General features: G+C 38.4%; 1 protein-coding gene across 1 annotated transcript in view; it reads right to left on the reverse strand.

Moving 5' to 3' along the window:
- The window catches only part of ATG7 (autophagy related 7), a 217,036-nt gene that overhangs the window by 164,934 nt on the left and 35,543 nt on the right, over positions 1-16,559 (reverse strand). The window contains exons 7-9 of the mRNA XM_016209928.2: positions 15,769-15,918; positions 5,337-5,425; positions 3,158-3,279 (exon numbers count right to left, since the gene is read on the reverse strand). Coding sequence (XP_016065414.1) covers positions 3,158-3,279; positions 5,337-5,425; positions 15,769-15,918 — 361 coding nt within the window. The remainder of the gene's footprint in view (positions 1-3,157; positions 3,280-5,336; positions 5,426-15,768; positions 15,919-16,559) is intronic.

Below are 16,559 nucleotides of genomic sequence, written 5' to 3' on the forward strand. Positions count from 1 at the left end.
CCTTCCTTCCTTCCTTCCTTCCTTCCTTCCTTCCTTCCTTCCTTCCTTCCTTCCTTTCTTTCCCCTTCCCTTCCCTTCCCTTCCCTTCCCTTCCCTTCCCTTCCCTTCCCTTCCCTTCCCTTCCCTTCCCTTCCCTTCCCTTCCCTTCCCTTCCCTTCCCTTCCCTTCCCTTCCCTTCCCTTCCCTTCCCTTCCCTTCCCTTCCTTCCTTCCTTCCTTCCTTCCTTCCTCTCTCTCTCTCTCTCTCTCTCTCTCTCTCTCCCTCTCTCTCTCTCTCTCCCTCCCTCCCTCTCTCTCTCTTTCTTCTTTCTTTCTTTTTAAAATATTATTTCTTAATATAATTATGGGACCTAAAATGTGTTGATTTCATTTACATAATCTTTTTCTTTGTGAAAATATGGGATAGGATGACCAATGGAAAACCTTGGGACCAAACATCCTGGAAAGCTACTTAGCTGGGGGCATCATTCACAGAAAGAAGCCAGAAAACAAACGTCCCTTCTCACTTTAATTCAGGCCTCTAGTGTGGTCCTATTTTTAATGTCATGAAAAATTAAAACTGATATAATAAATTTGAGTTCTTAAAGAGGTTAAGACTATGAAATTCTTTTTCTGGGAAAAAGAGTTCAGACTTGTTACTAAATAGTATTTCCTTACTATTCTTACATTAAATAAAAAATGTTTCCCTAATACACAGCACAAGAAACTTGACAAGAACAGTCTAGTACTATAATTCATAACTCCAGCTTAAGTTTTCTCATAAAAAATCATAAGTCAAAAACAAAATATTATTTCAAATTAAAATATCTCATTACGCAAAATGCTACAGCCATTTCTAAGAAAATTAGATGTACTTTGAACTTATTGATAATGAAAAAAATACTATATATGACAATATGTAATCTATCGTATCTGCCTCCATATAAACGACATCTATAAGTCATATCCCAAATTAATGAGAAAATATTTTTTAGGGGAAACTTAGGACTTGTTTTCCCACAGCTGGGTAAGTAGGAGGAGCATATCCAGGACACGAATTAAAATGAGGGCTCCCCCACTCGCAGCAGCGTCTGCTGCCTCCTTCAGCCAGTTGCCAGAATACTCTCTGTATCAGCAATGGAGGGTGGGTGGGCTTGGCTGCACCATGAGGAGCATCAGAAAATATAGGATATTTAAAATTATACTTCTGATACCACTGCCATTGTAGTTATGGGATGTCTTAGAAATACTAAAAACTACTGCCATTCTAATACCTTCAGTTCACACTATGATACAGAATAATTCTTTAGAAAGATTTCTTTTTAATCCTCACTCAAGGATATGCTTTTTACTTTATTGATTTTAGAGAGAAAGAGGGAGGAGGGGGAGAGAGAAAAAACACACACTGATGTGAGGGAGAAACATCGACTTGTTGCCTCTCATACGTGCCTCGACTGGGAGATTGGACCTGCTACCTAGGCATGTGCCCTGACTGGGAATCGAACCCACAACCCTTTGGTGTATGGGATGACACTCCAACCAACTGAGCCACTCACCCAGGGTGAAAGATTTTTTATTATAAAGTTTAATTTACAGCTAAGAGGGGAACCATTAATTCACAGGAAAAAATAAAGAAAATTTGTCTTTCCTAAACTAAATGATCTACACGTAATATCAAGCATTAAAAAGATGTACTGAGGCATTACTGGACTATAGAAAGCTTCTTTTTCAAATGGAAATGTACACTGTTTCCTGGGTTTGCCAGCTTCATCAAGCATAAGTGATACTGGGAGCAGGGAGTAAGAGTAATTGAGTGACTTTATCTTAAAAATGGAAAGAAACGTGCCTCCGCCAACGGTGGTTGGCAGGATTAAGTGAGGGAAGTATGAAAGACGATGGTGGCCTGTCAGGTATAGACCAGGCCGGCATTACTTGTTAACTTCATTCCTCTAGAACTATCCTCAAGTTGTGGCTTTAATATAACAAAGTTACAGTATGTAAATTAACATCACATGGAAGCTATTTTAGAGTGTGCCAGAAGAGGGTGCTAAACCAAATGCAAATATCTAAAGATAGCAGAGAGGCAATGGATTTCTTATGGCTCTAAAGTAATAAGTAAATGGCTTCCTCAATTGCCTGACCTAGCACTTCTCTGTCAATCTCTCTGAGAAGTCTACCAAGACATTTATCAGTGCTACAGCAAAGAATCACTGATAAAATATCATCAGAGCCAATCCTGGATCCTTTTGACTTCTGCACTCTAGAAATGCCATCTCAGAAGAAATTTCAACACCCGTCCTCCCACCCCCAACACTCACACACTTTAAGGCACATACTTGTGGATTAAAGAAAGTAATGCCTTGAAACAGTGTGGGACATTGTGAGGAGCAAATTAAACCATGTATGTGAAAATACTCTGGAAAGCATGTAAATCACAGAAATCTGAGGGATCATTTTGAAGAGTGCTGGGCTTAGTGTGATAGGAAGTTAAATCAGCATTTATGAAGCACCTATACCATGTCAGATATTGTGTTCTGTCCTTTACACTGGACAGATTCCTCATAAGAAATACTCCATGTGGTGGGTACTAGTATTACCTTAATTTTACTCAGACTTCAGTATGTGTTCAGTCTCTGAAACATGCATATAAACATAAGCATATATATGTACATACACACATCTGTATAAAATGTCTGTGAGCCTAAGTTTCCTAATTTATGAAAGGGGGATAATAGCTTAAGTCTACCACACAGGACTAAATGAAAAATATTAAATGTGGAAAAAGAACTGGCACTTTTACTCGCTCGTTTACTGTATGGAGAATAAAGTCACATACAACTTTAAGTTTGTAACAAATAAATAAGTCAGTGCGTTAATACTTCATTTTTCCTTTAAGAAGGGTCAGGAATAAAGACTGTGTCTTAAGCAAAAATAAAAACAAAACTAGGGGAATAAACATCCTTAAGGAGGACATTTCCTGGGGACAATCTTTGCCTTTGTTCCTGTCAGACTAGCAGAGCTGCCCTCTGTTCAAGGGAGGTGATTGCATTGACAAAGAGGTAGAAATTGTACTTTTCCCTCCCTTCTGCTGCCAATGTGAAAGGATGAAAGGAAAGTTAAACCTGATTAGGTTTCTGATAAATAATAATTATATGCTTTCTCAGAGACCAGCAAATTACCTGGGCTAAATGCCATTTCTGGAAGCTTTACTTCAAAGATGATGCTGTGGGTGATGTCTCTAACCCCCTGCATGGTGCGGTCCCGGAAGCAGAGGACTTCAACAGACTGGAAACTCCTCCTCCTTGTGTCAGGTCCCAGTTGTCATTGTTGTTTTTAAGGAAGGAAAAGAAAGAGCTCACATAAGAACTTCAGCAAACCCAGGTGGAGAGAATTCAGCTCATTGTAATTATGCTTCCCTGACACTCTTGGGGGATGGCCTTAACCTTTGAGAGATTCTGAACACATCCACGTAGTCTTCATTTGGCTCAGTGCTTACAGGCTGAAGGCTGAATAGGTTATGATTTCTTTCTAGGTGAATTTTATATAACAATCATAAATAATGACTCTTAAATGTAAGCGAAAAAAACTCACAAGACACTAAAAAGAACGGCTGGGGCATCCATGGGTTCTTCTGGTCACCCTTCTCTCCATCTGAGCTTACATCCTACGAAACCACACCTCAGTAGCTGGAAGCCCATTTGCACTATATAGACTGACCACCTGGATAAGTAAGTATAACCATTCTCCCTCTGGGGACAATCTATAACTTAGCTAGCTATCTTCACTTTTTTATAATTTAAAAAAAGAAAAAAGTCTACTGACTTCAGAGAGAGGAAGAGGGAGAGAGAGAGAAACATCAGTGGAGTCATTAATGGGCTGCCTCCTGCACGCCCCCTACTGGGGACTGAGCGTGCAACACAGGCATGTGCCTTGATCGGGAATCAAACTGTGATCTCCCGGATCATAGGTAGATACTCAACCGCTGAGCCATGGAGGCTGGGCTATCTTCATTTTTTTTTTTTAAGTAAACTTTCACTTAAGTAAAGCAACCACAAAGCGAAGTACACAAATTTTAAATATAAAGGAGCTTGTCTCATGGCTTCTCCCAGTTATTAACCACCCCTTCAAAAATAACTACTACTCTAATAAAGTCCATACATGGCTTTTGCATATTTTGACCGTCACATAGATGGAATCATAGAGTATATATTCTTTTATATCCAGCTTATTTCACTCAAGCATTTATATGCGATATATACCTGAGAGTGAAATTGTTGAGCAACATTGTTTTTTAAACTCATCTATACTGATACATGTATTGGTAGTCCACTCAAATTCATAAAATAGCATTCCATTGCAATGAATAAACCACAATTTATTCCATTCCATTTCATTGTTGAATGACATCTGGGTTATTTCCAGTTTTGGGTTATTAAGAATACTACTACTATAAACATTCTTTTTTTTAAATCCTTACCCAAAGATATATTTTTAATTGATTTTTAGAGAGAGAAAAAGGGGTTGGAGAGAGAGAGAAACATCAATGTGAGAGAGAAACATTAACTGGTTGCTTCCCATATGCACCCCAACTGGGGATCGAACCTGCAACCTAGGGATGTGCCCTGACCAGGAATTGAACCCACAGCCTTTTAGTGTATGGGATGATGCTCCAACCAACTGAGCCTCCTGGCTATAAACATTCTTGGTATGTGTTTTGCTTGTATCTGAGTTAGCATTTATATGCGACATATACCTGAGAGTGAAATTGTTGAGCTACAGATATTTCTAACTTTGATAGATATTGCCAGCTTTCCAGCAGTGTCTGAGAGTTCCAATTGCTCCACAACTTCAACAACACTTGCTATTGTCATTTATTAAGTCGTGCTGGTGGGTATGTAGCAGTATCTCATTATTGTATCTTATTATCTCTATTAATGAGTAAGATCTCATTTTTTTTCCTTGATGATCAATTATGTTGAGCATCTTTTCAAATGTATATCGGCCCAATAGATACCCTTTGTTTAAGCTATTTTAGGGTTAGGACAAAAGGAGGCTAGAGCAACAGGATAATCTTATTTGAAAGCAACCAGACAGCTGAAAGGAGGGCTGAAGAATTTCAGGGTCAGGACCTCTGGCTACTTGCCCTGCCATATTCTAAAATATCTTTAGTACACTATGGTCACAGTCTGCAGCTCCATAACAGCCCTGCTTAGGGGCTCACCACTGATGGAAATCGGTTCACAACTAATTTATTGACTTATAATCTGGTTTGTGTGCCAGAAATGAAAAAAATGCAAATATAGGCAGACACATTGTCAAAAACATATAGACAGACAGACACACAGATAAATACCGTACCATCTGTGGGCTGCTAGGACCAAAAAATTCCTCAAAGGCCATCCAGGGTATTGGGCTAAGTTACAGGGATCGTATACACCAACTGTTATCTGTGAACAGAAAAGACTTTCTGAGTGAATCAAGTATCGTGTCAGATTCACAATACAGACATTGCTAACACTTCCTCTTCACTTTTTATGCGGTTCTGCAAAAGCATTAACAATTAGACGCTCAGTGAGGGGCTAAAGGGAAGGGAAGAAAGCAAAAATGATATAAGTGTAGACTACAGAACTCCCTGATGGCAGAAGCTGTCAGTCTTCTCTGTACCCCTGTACCTTGCACGGGCCTGGCAGAGAGCAGGAACTAGATACATGTAAAAGGAAGAAAGACTGAGGGAAGACAGGGAAGGAGAGAAGGAGGGAAGACTGTCAACTGTCAGGGCTCACATAGAGAAAATCCTCTCTTAAAGAGACATAATCTGTGAAAATTACTAATTTTTATATGAGGAAATCTCAGGGCCACTACCATTATAAATCTAAAGCCAGGTCAAATTAAAAAGCCAGATGCCCTTGATTGCTGACATGTTTCCTCCCATCTCTTCCCATTCCAACTCCCAAAACTCTGACCTCTGTCTGGAAAACTTGACTCAACTTCAAATGCCATTTCTTCAGTGCTGTCTCCCCTTGGCTAAAGTAGTGCCTCTGTTCCCTCTGCTTCCACAGCATTTTGAACATTATACACAACATTTTTCACTTTTTCTGTCTTCTTTCTCTCAAAAGACAATGAACACTAAACACCTAGGTCTCAATTTCTAAGTACCATTATCCAACAAAAGGAATCACAGCTCCTTGGATACATGGCTAATTCCAGGGCTGAGGCTGGAAAAATACAAGAGGAACCTGGAGCACCTTGTATATCAGAAAGTAAGGAAGTGCTCAATAAACAAAAGGATGGGAGATGTCAAGAGATCACCAGAGCCAATAGAAAGAGCTATCTCAATGGCCAAGGTTGAACCAATATGGGCAACAAAATAAATAATATAGTATGGGATTATAATCCATAGTATAAAGTAAATATCTATGAGTCCATTCTGATATAAATGATGGGATAGATAAGTATATAAAGGTAAAGGAACAAGTCTTCCTTACAGAAGATTTCCAAACAATATATGTAGATACATACTGCCCCCTCCAGGAGTAGAGCTTAATCATTGAGAGTGGCTGGAGTTAGTGAATCACATCTAAAGAAAAAATAGTAACTATGCAGTGGAGAAACCTGGCAAATTCTACTTTAACCAAGTGATCAAGTTCAACATCGCCAGGGACGCTACATGGATATCAGATACTCCCAGATATGATGTGATGAAAAGGGCACTTTACCTCAGTGGTATTCTTTCTAAAAACCCATAATCCCAGTCTAATCATAAAAAACAAACAAAAAGAAAACCTATAAAAAACTAAAATCAGAGTGAAGGAATATGGGAACTCTCTGCACTATCTTTGCAACTTTTCTGTAAATCTAAAATTATTCCAAAATAAAAAGTTTATTTAAAAAAAAAAACTGCCCTGTGTGGCTCTGTTGGTTGAGTGTCATCCCATGCACTGAATGATTGCCGGTTCAATTCCCTGTCAGGGCACATGCCTGGGTTGTGGGCTTGATCCCTGGGAGAGGGGGGAGCGTGTCGGAGGTAGGGGTCGATGTTTCTCTCCCTCTCCCTTCCTCTCTCTCTAAAAATCAATAAAAATATTTTTTTTAAAAACAAGATGATGAACATCTAAAAAAGAGAAGTATCTTTTTCATCTCCCCATGATCAGTTCATAGATACATAGCAGATACTTAGTGAATGCTTGTTGAATGATGAAAACAGATGGATAGATGGATGATGGATTTCTAAATGATGGATGGATGATGGATGAAAGGAAGGAGGAAGGAAAGATGGCTGGCAGAGAACCGTAAGTTAACCCCAGGTGTCCTTTATAGGTATACCGGTGCGTTAAATAGAAACATGGCAGACAAACTTGTAATTAGTCTAGATCCAGTTAGTTCTGTAAGAACGGGAATAGCCCAAACACTTCCATTTATTTACCAAAGTGCTGAGTACAGTGTCAGCCACAAAGAAGGAGCTTAACCAATATTCAGATAAAACAAAGACAGAAAGAGAGACAATGAGGGAAGGGAGGGGGGGGAGGGAGGGAGGGAGGCCATAACAACACGATCCAGAGAGAAACACTATTAACACCTTGGTGTGTAACTTCCCTTAACTTTATTCTTTACATAAATATATTTTTATTATTACAACTTTTAAACAAAAGTGGAAATCATGCTATAAATATTGTTTTATATCTATTATTCTATTGTGAACTCTCTTCCATATTAATAAGTGTCATTCTACAACCACTATCATCAGTAGCTGAATGGCATTCCACTGTACTGATGTAGCACAACTTTTTTCTGTTTTCTATTAAAGGACAATTAAGTAGTCTTCACCTGTGCTCAATAAATCTCTGAAAATGTCTTACTATTATTGTCTTATCAGATAATTACTGCATTATTTCAAAGGCATTCTTTCGAATACATTTGCTGCCTTCTGCGCTGTAAATTTTCTTATTCCCAAGACTGACACATTTTGCCTAGATGCATTTTCATGTATTAAATGCAAGTAGATTCATATTTAATTCAATATAAACAGATTCATAGGTATGGCCATCCTTTCGGAAAATATAGGATACCTTTATTTGAGATTTCCTTTTCCATGGAGAGGTAAAACCTCAGGATCTAGGAAGCTTTAAAAAATAGAACTTGCAGAGACTATTCTGAGTACTGCCCCTTACTCAATGAGTGGCCTAGGGAAAATTAGTCAACTCCTCCAAGACTCAATTTTATTTGAATCACTCAGGCATTTTATACAAACAGATGGCTAGTCTCACCACTGGAGATTCGGAGTCACTAATAATGTTAGAAGCAATACCCATGTGCAGGGTTTCATGTTCAGTACCATCTCACCTAATCCTCACTACAACTCTATGAAGTAGGTACTATTGTCTTCCCCATGATTCAGTAGTGACACATGTTATCTGCTGGATAAACTACAAAAGCAATCATCGCTTCAACTTCAATCAAAAAAAAAAAAAAAATTCATCAGAGGCATTTACAACTCTGTTACCCAGCAAGAAAAAGGGAGAGAAGGGAGAAATTAACATTCTACTTGTCTAACATTTGAAATGAGTTAGAAAAGAAATGGCCTGATACAGTAAAAACAAAAACTACACATACACAAAACTACTGGTTGGAGCAGTATATGTCCTAACCCTATAGCTAATTGATTTTAAGACCTTGGGGAAATTCTTTCCTCACCTGTAAAATGAAGGGGTTGAATCATTTTATCTCAAAGGATTCCTTTTAGCTCCAGAATTATAGAACTTCAAAGAACATTAAAGAGACAAAAATCCTACATAGGTTATAAAACAACACAGATTATATTAAGGTTCAATTTTACGGCTATTCAACTTATTTAGGAAGAACCTAGACAACATCAATCCAAAAAATGCCATTTGTATAGAGACTTTGAGTTTCAGTTTTCATATGTGACTCCATAAACCTGGGCTCTCATCAAACGTTCAGAGTTACTCTTGTGCAACCCTTGGCAATTTACTTAACCTCTCTATGCCTTAGTTTTCTCATCCATACGATAATTCTTACCTGCACTTGAGCACAGACACAGGCAAGCACTCAACAGATGGTGACTATAATGCAATATAAATAAACTCTATTGTAGTACCTTCACTCACCTATCTGTTCAGTTCAATCCATCACCATTATATAGCTATCTATCTTCAGTATGTATCAAAGTTATCTTTTCCTAACTGGTAGAGAGAAGAAGTGGATAAGTTCTAGTTTATCATATATTCTCTGGGTCTAGGTTTTATCAACTGCAAATGTAGAGTTGGGACTAAGTGGTACTTAAATTATATAAATTAGAATGTTATATACTACAAGTGGATGCCTAATTTCAAAGAATGAGCATATTTCTGACACTAAATACAAAGGCAATGAGGTATGAAGGTAGTAAGAAAAAAAGAAATCTTTTTTTGAGCCGAAAAGACCAGGAATAAGTTCTTAGAGCAACATGACCTAAGATGAGCTACAGAGCAGGAATGAACTGCTAAAGAGAAATCTATCACTTACCCATAAAGGGAGGTCAGCGTGAAAATGCTTTGAAGTAACTCTCCTACTCACATGAGGCAAGCATCTGGACAGAAAAATGACAGAATCCATTTGACACTAGGCTGAACATAATTTAATATTCCTTTGATTTTTCTAAAGTGGCTCCAAAACCTGTAAGTGCTTTAGCAACTAAATCAGGAAGCTCAGTCATTACAGAAATTAGTCAGCACAATGCTAGGAAGCCAGCTTAACTCTTTAGGTAATCAATAAAAATTTTTTTAAATGGCAACCAAAAATCATCATTGACTAGGAGTTCTGGGTTCTAGAACTGGCTTTGCCGCAAATTCATTGCATAAACTTGGACAAATCACATCCTTTTATAATACAAATCAGCAGAAAGAAGCAAAATATAATTGGAAAAATACTTTGCTTAAAAGGTTTATAAAATAAATATTTATTTCTACTTGGCTGAGAGCATACAACTCACTGAAGTGGTCCAGTCATGATCTGGCTATGGTCTACCCAGCAATTTGCTGGAAAAGTACATGAGAAAGAAAAGGGGGTGAAAACTGTCAACTTGAATGTCTTGAGAAATTTCCACACTGATCCCATAAAACATGTGTATCTGACCAATGGCTATTACCCAAACATTTGATATAACAGGAAATGCGCAAAGGAAATTACATATTTTAAAAGTATAAGAAAATCATTCATAGCGCTAATGCCCGGTGATGTCACAGACAACTGCCAAAATGAAAAAATCGCTAAGAGTCCGTTAAAAGTATACCAATGCTATTGCTCTAAAGCCCTAGAATTAAAGCCTAATGTTTTTGAAATTACAAAATATTTCCCAAACATCCAATCTTCAATAACTGCTCTGAAGAGAATAAAAGACTCAAACAAGCTGTCCAAAAAGATTGGCAATGGAATAGCTATATGGGCTGTTTTTAACGCAATCACAAGAACTATTTGTTGTAGCAATACGGTGTGACCATGACTGATAAGTGGAATCAACATTTTATTGAGGGAAATAAAAACTTAAACAATGCTTGTTTTCAACTGACCAAATGCGTAAAATGTATGTAACACTCAATGCTGGTAAGCGTACACTGTTGGTAGGAGAGAAACTGGAAGTTTGGGGCAACAGTTATTATAAGCAGTGGTGTGCTAGAGCTGGCTCAAACAGGCTTGGGAGAGCCAATTACGCCTTTCTCTCTTCCCATCTCTGCATGTGACTTCGAAATGGTGGCTTGAAATTGGCTGTGATGGGATTACCGACACCATGAAAATAAGCAAACACTACAAAATCAGGGTCCCCCTAACCCAAAAGCCAATTGTCAAACATTCACCAGCACATCACTGATTACAAGCCTTAAGATGTTCAAACTCTTCAACCCAGTAATTCCACATCTAGAAATCTAAGGAAATAATTTAAAATAGGAAGGAGGGGAGGAATTTCATGCACAAAGAAGCTCCTAATAGTAAATAATTATGAGAAATCTAAATGTGAATAATTTGGTAAAATACATTACCAAATATATCTATTTAAAAGGATGTTGATATGAGGAGGGAACTGAGGAGTATAATACTATTAAGCTAAACTGCTACAATAAAACAGAATCTTAGTTGTTAAAAAATAGGCAGAAAAAAATCAGAAGGAAATATATAAAACGCTTACTTTAAAAAAATCCAAAAACTTAAATAGTTGAGGAGCTTTGTAATACTTCAAAAATAGAAAGACACAAGTATAAATAAAAATAATGAATGGAACCATGCCTAGTACAGTTCACTTATCTGCTAGTATCCTAAAAATAGGTACACAGCATTGTCCAAAACACAGGTGATAAGCTATTTGTGAGTCCTAAATCATTTAGTGGGTCACAACTAGCATTTTTCAAAAAGATAAAACAGAATAGGGTAGAAAATAAGCACCTAGTAAAGTATTATTTTGTTAAACTTTTGTTTTAGTTAACCATATGTGTATATACATCTAAAGACACACATAAATATGATCATTGAGTCATAATTTAACAGGTATTTTTAACTATCAGTAACAGTCAAAGTTTGGCCTTAAGCAATCATCTTAACAACCATAAGTCAGCCAAGAAATGAGAGAAAACCAATCAAAGATGCATTTGCTACTGATTTTTAATTTAAAGAAAGCACTGAACTGGTAAAAACCTTCCTGGATCATCTAGGGACTTCTGAATTAATATCTCTGCAAATCTCAGGAGGGCTTCTCCTGCAGGTGGACTACTCCTAATTTCTTCAGATATTTTTGAAATCCAAAAAGGCAAGGAAGTTTGCCTTTCTTTGGTAAAGGCAAAAGTTGGCAGCATGACTGAGGGTCTCAATATTCCATTCTTATAGAGTAGCTAGAGACTGAAGTTAATTCAAAGAAAGAATTTTCCTTTGAAAATGAAAACTGACAAACTTATTCTTAGAAAATACAGTGGGAACAACTGTAACATGTGAATAAAACTTAAGAAAGCCTGTTTATATCTATCATCTCTTAATTCTCACAACCATCTATGAGGAAGAGGGTATTATTACTTGTACACTTGGACATGAGGAGGGAACTGAGACTCAGAGACCTTAGCTCATGAAGTTGCAGTTGGGACCCAAAATCTGGCCTTCCTACTCGATCACAACATGCTGTGAGCTAGTGAGAGAAAAGTGACTGCTTCTTTTTCCATTACGGGAAGCATTCTGACTGTAGAAGGTAAGGTCATTCACACGTGAAGAGGCTTCCATTTCCTAGCCTCGTTTCCCTTCTCCTCATCTATAAAATGGGAACAATCCTATTGACTTTGCAGGGTGTTGAAGGAACCAGCTCTGTGGTGGGCACATAGTCAGAACTTAGGACACAGTAGCTGCAGCTGCTGCTGGCTAAGTGGGCAGTGTGCCCTCTTCAGGGGTAGGCTGTCCCGATTTCTGGCTCTCGTGACTAGATGGGAGGTGGTATCACTACAAGACATTGATGCCCAGAAGGAGACCAGATCTGAGGTGAAGATCATGAGTTCAGCTTGAAGATATTCAATTTGAGGGGCTGGAGAAAGCAGGCAGTTGGATAACATGGTCTGGGGTCCAGAGGGGGCATAATGGAGGAAGTGGTTACAGGCATCGCGAGCACAAAGAGATCCCCCAGAAAAGAAAACAGACTGAAAAGTGAGAAACTTGGAGGGATGCCAACATTTCTCCATCTTACATGTGAGGACACCAAGGCTCTCAGAGAAACAGTGACTTCCCCAGGGGTTTCAAAGTGCTCGTAAGTGGAGGAGGCAGATAAAAGAGTAAAACACGAAGCCAGAGCACAACTGCAGGAGTTCACACTGAAAAGAATGCCTATTTTTTGAAGGTCAGGGCAAAAGCCTTCAAGGACACTTCATGAATCAGAAACACTAAAGAGAACTTTATGTAAAACAGTGAACTAGATTAATAACAATTAAAGCAGGAATGACTTCAAATGAAGTGATGTTTAGATTATACAGAGATCTACTTTCCCAGTAGAACTGGACTGTGGCTAGACCAGTCCAAAATGGTCTCTCCTCCTCTCAACATTCACACATCAGGTGCCCATGAAGTGTTTGGCATTCCACTAAATGTTGAGGACTCAGTGTGGGGTCAAATGTGATTTCTGTGCTAAAGTTGTCCACAGGCTGGTCAGGGAGAGGGGGCAGGCAGATAAACCAACAATGACATGAGAGCTCAGTCAGTGCTAGGAGAAAGGCTGCTACCTGAACATAGATGAAGGCTATCAAACAGTGATGAACCAGAAAGCGAGTGAGATCCTAAACAGGTGAAGGAAGGGAGACAGAGAGAAAGGCATGTCTGAAGGTAGAGGTTGGGGGAAGCATGGGGCATTTGGAAAGCATAGTTATAGCCAGAACATAGGATGCATCCTGAGGGAATATTGGGAGATGAAGCTAGATAGGCAGGAACTGGTTTGAAGAGGCCCCAAATGCCAACCTAATTTGTTTTACTTTATCCTGAAGTCAACAGGAACCATAGAACAGTTTTAAGTAGAAAATTGATATGATCAAATTTACATGTTAGAAAATGCATTTGGGCAGCACTGTGAGGGATGGATAAGACATTCAGGACCACAGATGGGGAGGTCGCCTAGGAGGCCGTGAAATTCCTATAAGGCCACCCATCTGCACAGTTTCTGGTGAACCTTTCTAGAACCAGACAGGGCACAGATAAACAACCAAAGTATCATCCATATAATTTCATTGGCACTTCTCTTCTGCTAGCTGAATTTCTCGTTAACTTTCCACAAGTCACGTCTCATCTCCCTAGAAAACCTCAGGTTCTGTGAGAACACACGTGCTGAGCAATTCTAGGCTTTCCTGAGATGTGACCCTAACCCAGTGAAGACCTCTACGCCTGAACTTGGCAGGTGGTTGGTCTCAGGGTCAGGACACTGGTAAACTTGCCCAGAGAACTTCAAAGGAGACTCCAGAGATTTGTTCAGTCCTTGAAAAGATGTTGCTGTTGAGGGAGAAAGGAAGTGGATGCATACTAAGCACCTGCTGGGCATTTTATTTACATTATCTTGTCTGACCTTTACAAAGCCTATAGGAGGTAGTATTACCACTGTTCAACAGGTAGACTAAACTAAAGAAAGATCATGCAAATTCCCCAAAGTCACCAAGCTACTAAATGGCAATGTTGGGTGCCAAATCCAGATCTATTTGATTCCAAAGGCCAATCTCTGCCCAAATAATGAGAGAATGGACTGGAAGAAAGCACAGGAGATTGGAATCAGACCACTTGGCCATCTGACTCTGAGTCTCATTTTCATTAAATAGATAATGCAGACACTAATAACACCTATTTCACAAAGTTATTGCAAGGTCAATTGTGTTAAAGCCCCTTTTAAACAGTAAAATGCTCTGCAAACAGTTATTATTTTGGTAGAGGTGCACTTTGGGGGAGGACGTATTATTTAGCACACACGTCCTGAATTACAGTTGCCTTCAAACACAGGCCATTTAATCCTGCCTGCTATCACAACAGGACCTCACTTTAGACTAGACTTTAAATTATTAATGGTTGGTCTCATTGCTACTAATTTAGCTACAGTTCTGTGAAACTGCCTGGGGGGAAAGAAAAGAATTTTAATAAAACTTCAATCCTCAGTCATCAATTTAAAAAGGGCTTCCTCTGAAAAAGAGTATATTTTAAAAAAAGGTATCGTAAATTCAGGCTAAGGAATAATCAGACCATCAGTTAGAGGTCTCTCTCCTCTCAGTTCTGAGTGACCTACATGGCTATTAAAATTACACAGTTGATTTCAAATTCATAATACTAATCAATTTTTAATTTTTAATTTACAATCTCTTGTATGGTTAAGATAGCTTACTATATATTCATCACCTGTAAAGGACACTTACATTATTCTTTCATTCATTCAAAATTTTATTGAGTGCCTAAGATGCTAGACACAATGTAGACATAGTCCCTGCCCTCTATGAGCTTACAGACTAACAAAAAGTAATTTGTAGAATGGAGCTGTGTAGAAAATGAGGATCAGGGAATAAGTGCCATGAGATCAGAAAAGCTTAGGTTACACATGGCCCCACCATGAGAAGGCTTCACAGTGGAGGTAGAATTTCAATAAAAAGAGTTTCTTAGGATTTTCACAGATAGAATATGTTTCAGGAAGATGATATAACATGAGGATAAAGAGAGATATAGAAAAGGTTCTAGATATAGTTGATTGCAGGGGGGTTGTCTGATAAAATACAGACAAGCTTATTTGCAGCAATGGTTTAAGAAGAAGGTGGTGAAATACAAGGCAGGAAAGTTAGCTTGGAGTCAGAAGGAAGACGCCATTAACCCTTGATCAATGAAGATATAGAGAATGTGAGCAGTTTGAGGAAGGCCCTTTTTCAGTAGCGCTGTGCAAGATGGAAGTAAGAAGACTCTTCCTGTCCAGGAGTGAGATAATCAGGGCCTGAGCTTTAGTGGTAGCTCTGGGAATAAATTAAAACATAGATACAAAATATATTGGGAAGGAAAACTGAAATAACTTCATCACTAATGGGAAGCAAGGAATCAAAAATTACTCTGAGGTGCAACAGAGCTAGAAAAATCTAGAGCAGGAGCTGATCTGGGAACTGCAGGGTGGAAGAGGGTGAAGACAATGAAATGTTCTGAAACATTCATTGGAGGGCTAAAGAAATCAATGAGTGTGAATTTTGCAGTGGTCTATCCTAACGTGAATGTCGGGTGTTGTTTTTTTTTTACTAGATAATAAAATGATACTCAGAGTTTCTCTGACCTTTGTCCTTTGATCTTGGAAGAAATCACTGTAGTGTTTAAGCAAGGAAACCAGCACCGTGTTCTCATTATACTTGATTAAGAAGTAAGGTAGCGCTGGAACACCTTCAGCTTGACAAAGATCATCATATGCGTACTCAAGGGATTGAATCTGAAAATAGGAAACATTGAGTTATTTTCCAGGAATCACATATCTGGTTCTGAGCTAAAAATTAACATAAAATAAAAAGTAATTTCAAGCCAGAGGACTAGAAATGACTGATCACACCCATTACTCTTTTGCAGCAAATGACCATAAATGTCACTTCACTTTTACATAACATTTTTCACATGTATGATGGTGTGTCTTAGGGGCACAAAGCGACATTTTATGGTACAGCATGGTGGTTCTCTAAGATGTAAACCACAAAGATTGAGAGAGGTATCCAAACATTATTCCTCTTCTAGGATAACCAAGCATGACTCTACCATTGCTGAATTTTACCATGAACCTTTCCATAATCTTTAACAACTTTATTGAGACACATTCACTTACCAAACAATTGACCCATTTACAGTACACAATTAAATGCTGTTTTTAGCATGTTCACAGGATTATGCAATTGTAACCAAAATGATTTGAGGACACTTTTGTCCCTTCTAAAAGAAACCTCACACCCATCAGCAGTCAATCCCCATGCATAATCCTTTCCCCCAACTTATATTTCTCCTTGGGAAATTAGTTCCACAAAACCACAACCTTTGATTTTTCTTAGTAAACAAACATTATTTTTTAATCAGTAAGCGCTCCCT

The sequence above is a fragment of the Miniopterus natalensis genome, chromosome 15 (genome assembly GCF_054644295.1).
Source record: "Miniopterus natalensis isolate mMinNat1 chromosome 15, mMinNat1.hap1, whole genome shotgun sequence".
NCBI lineage: Eukaryota > Metazoa > Chordata > Mammalia > Chiroptera > Miniopteridae > Miniopterus > Miniopterus natalensis.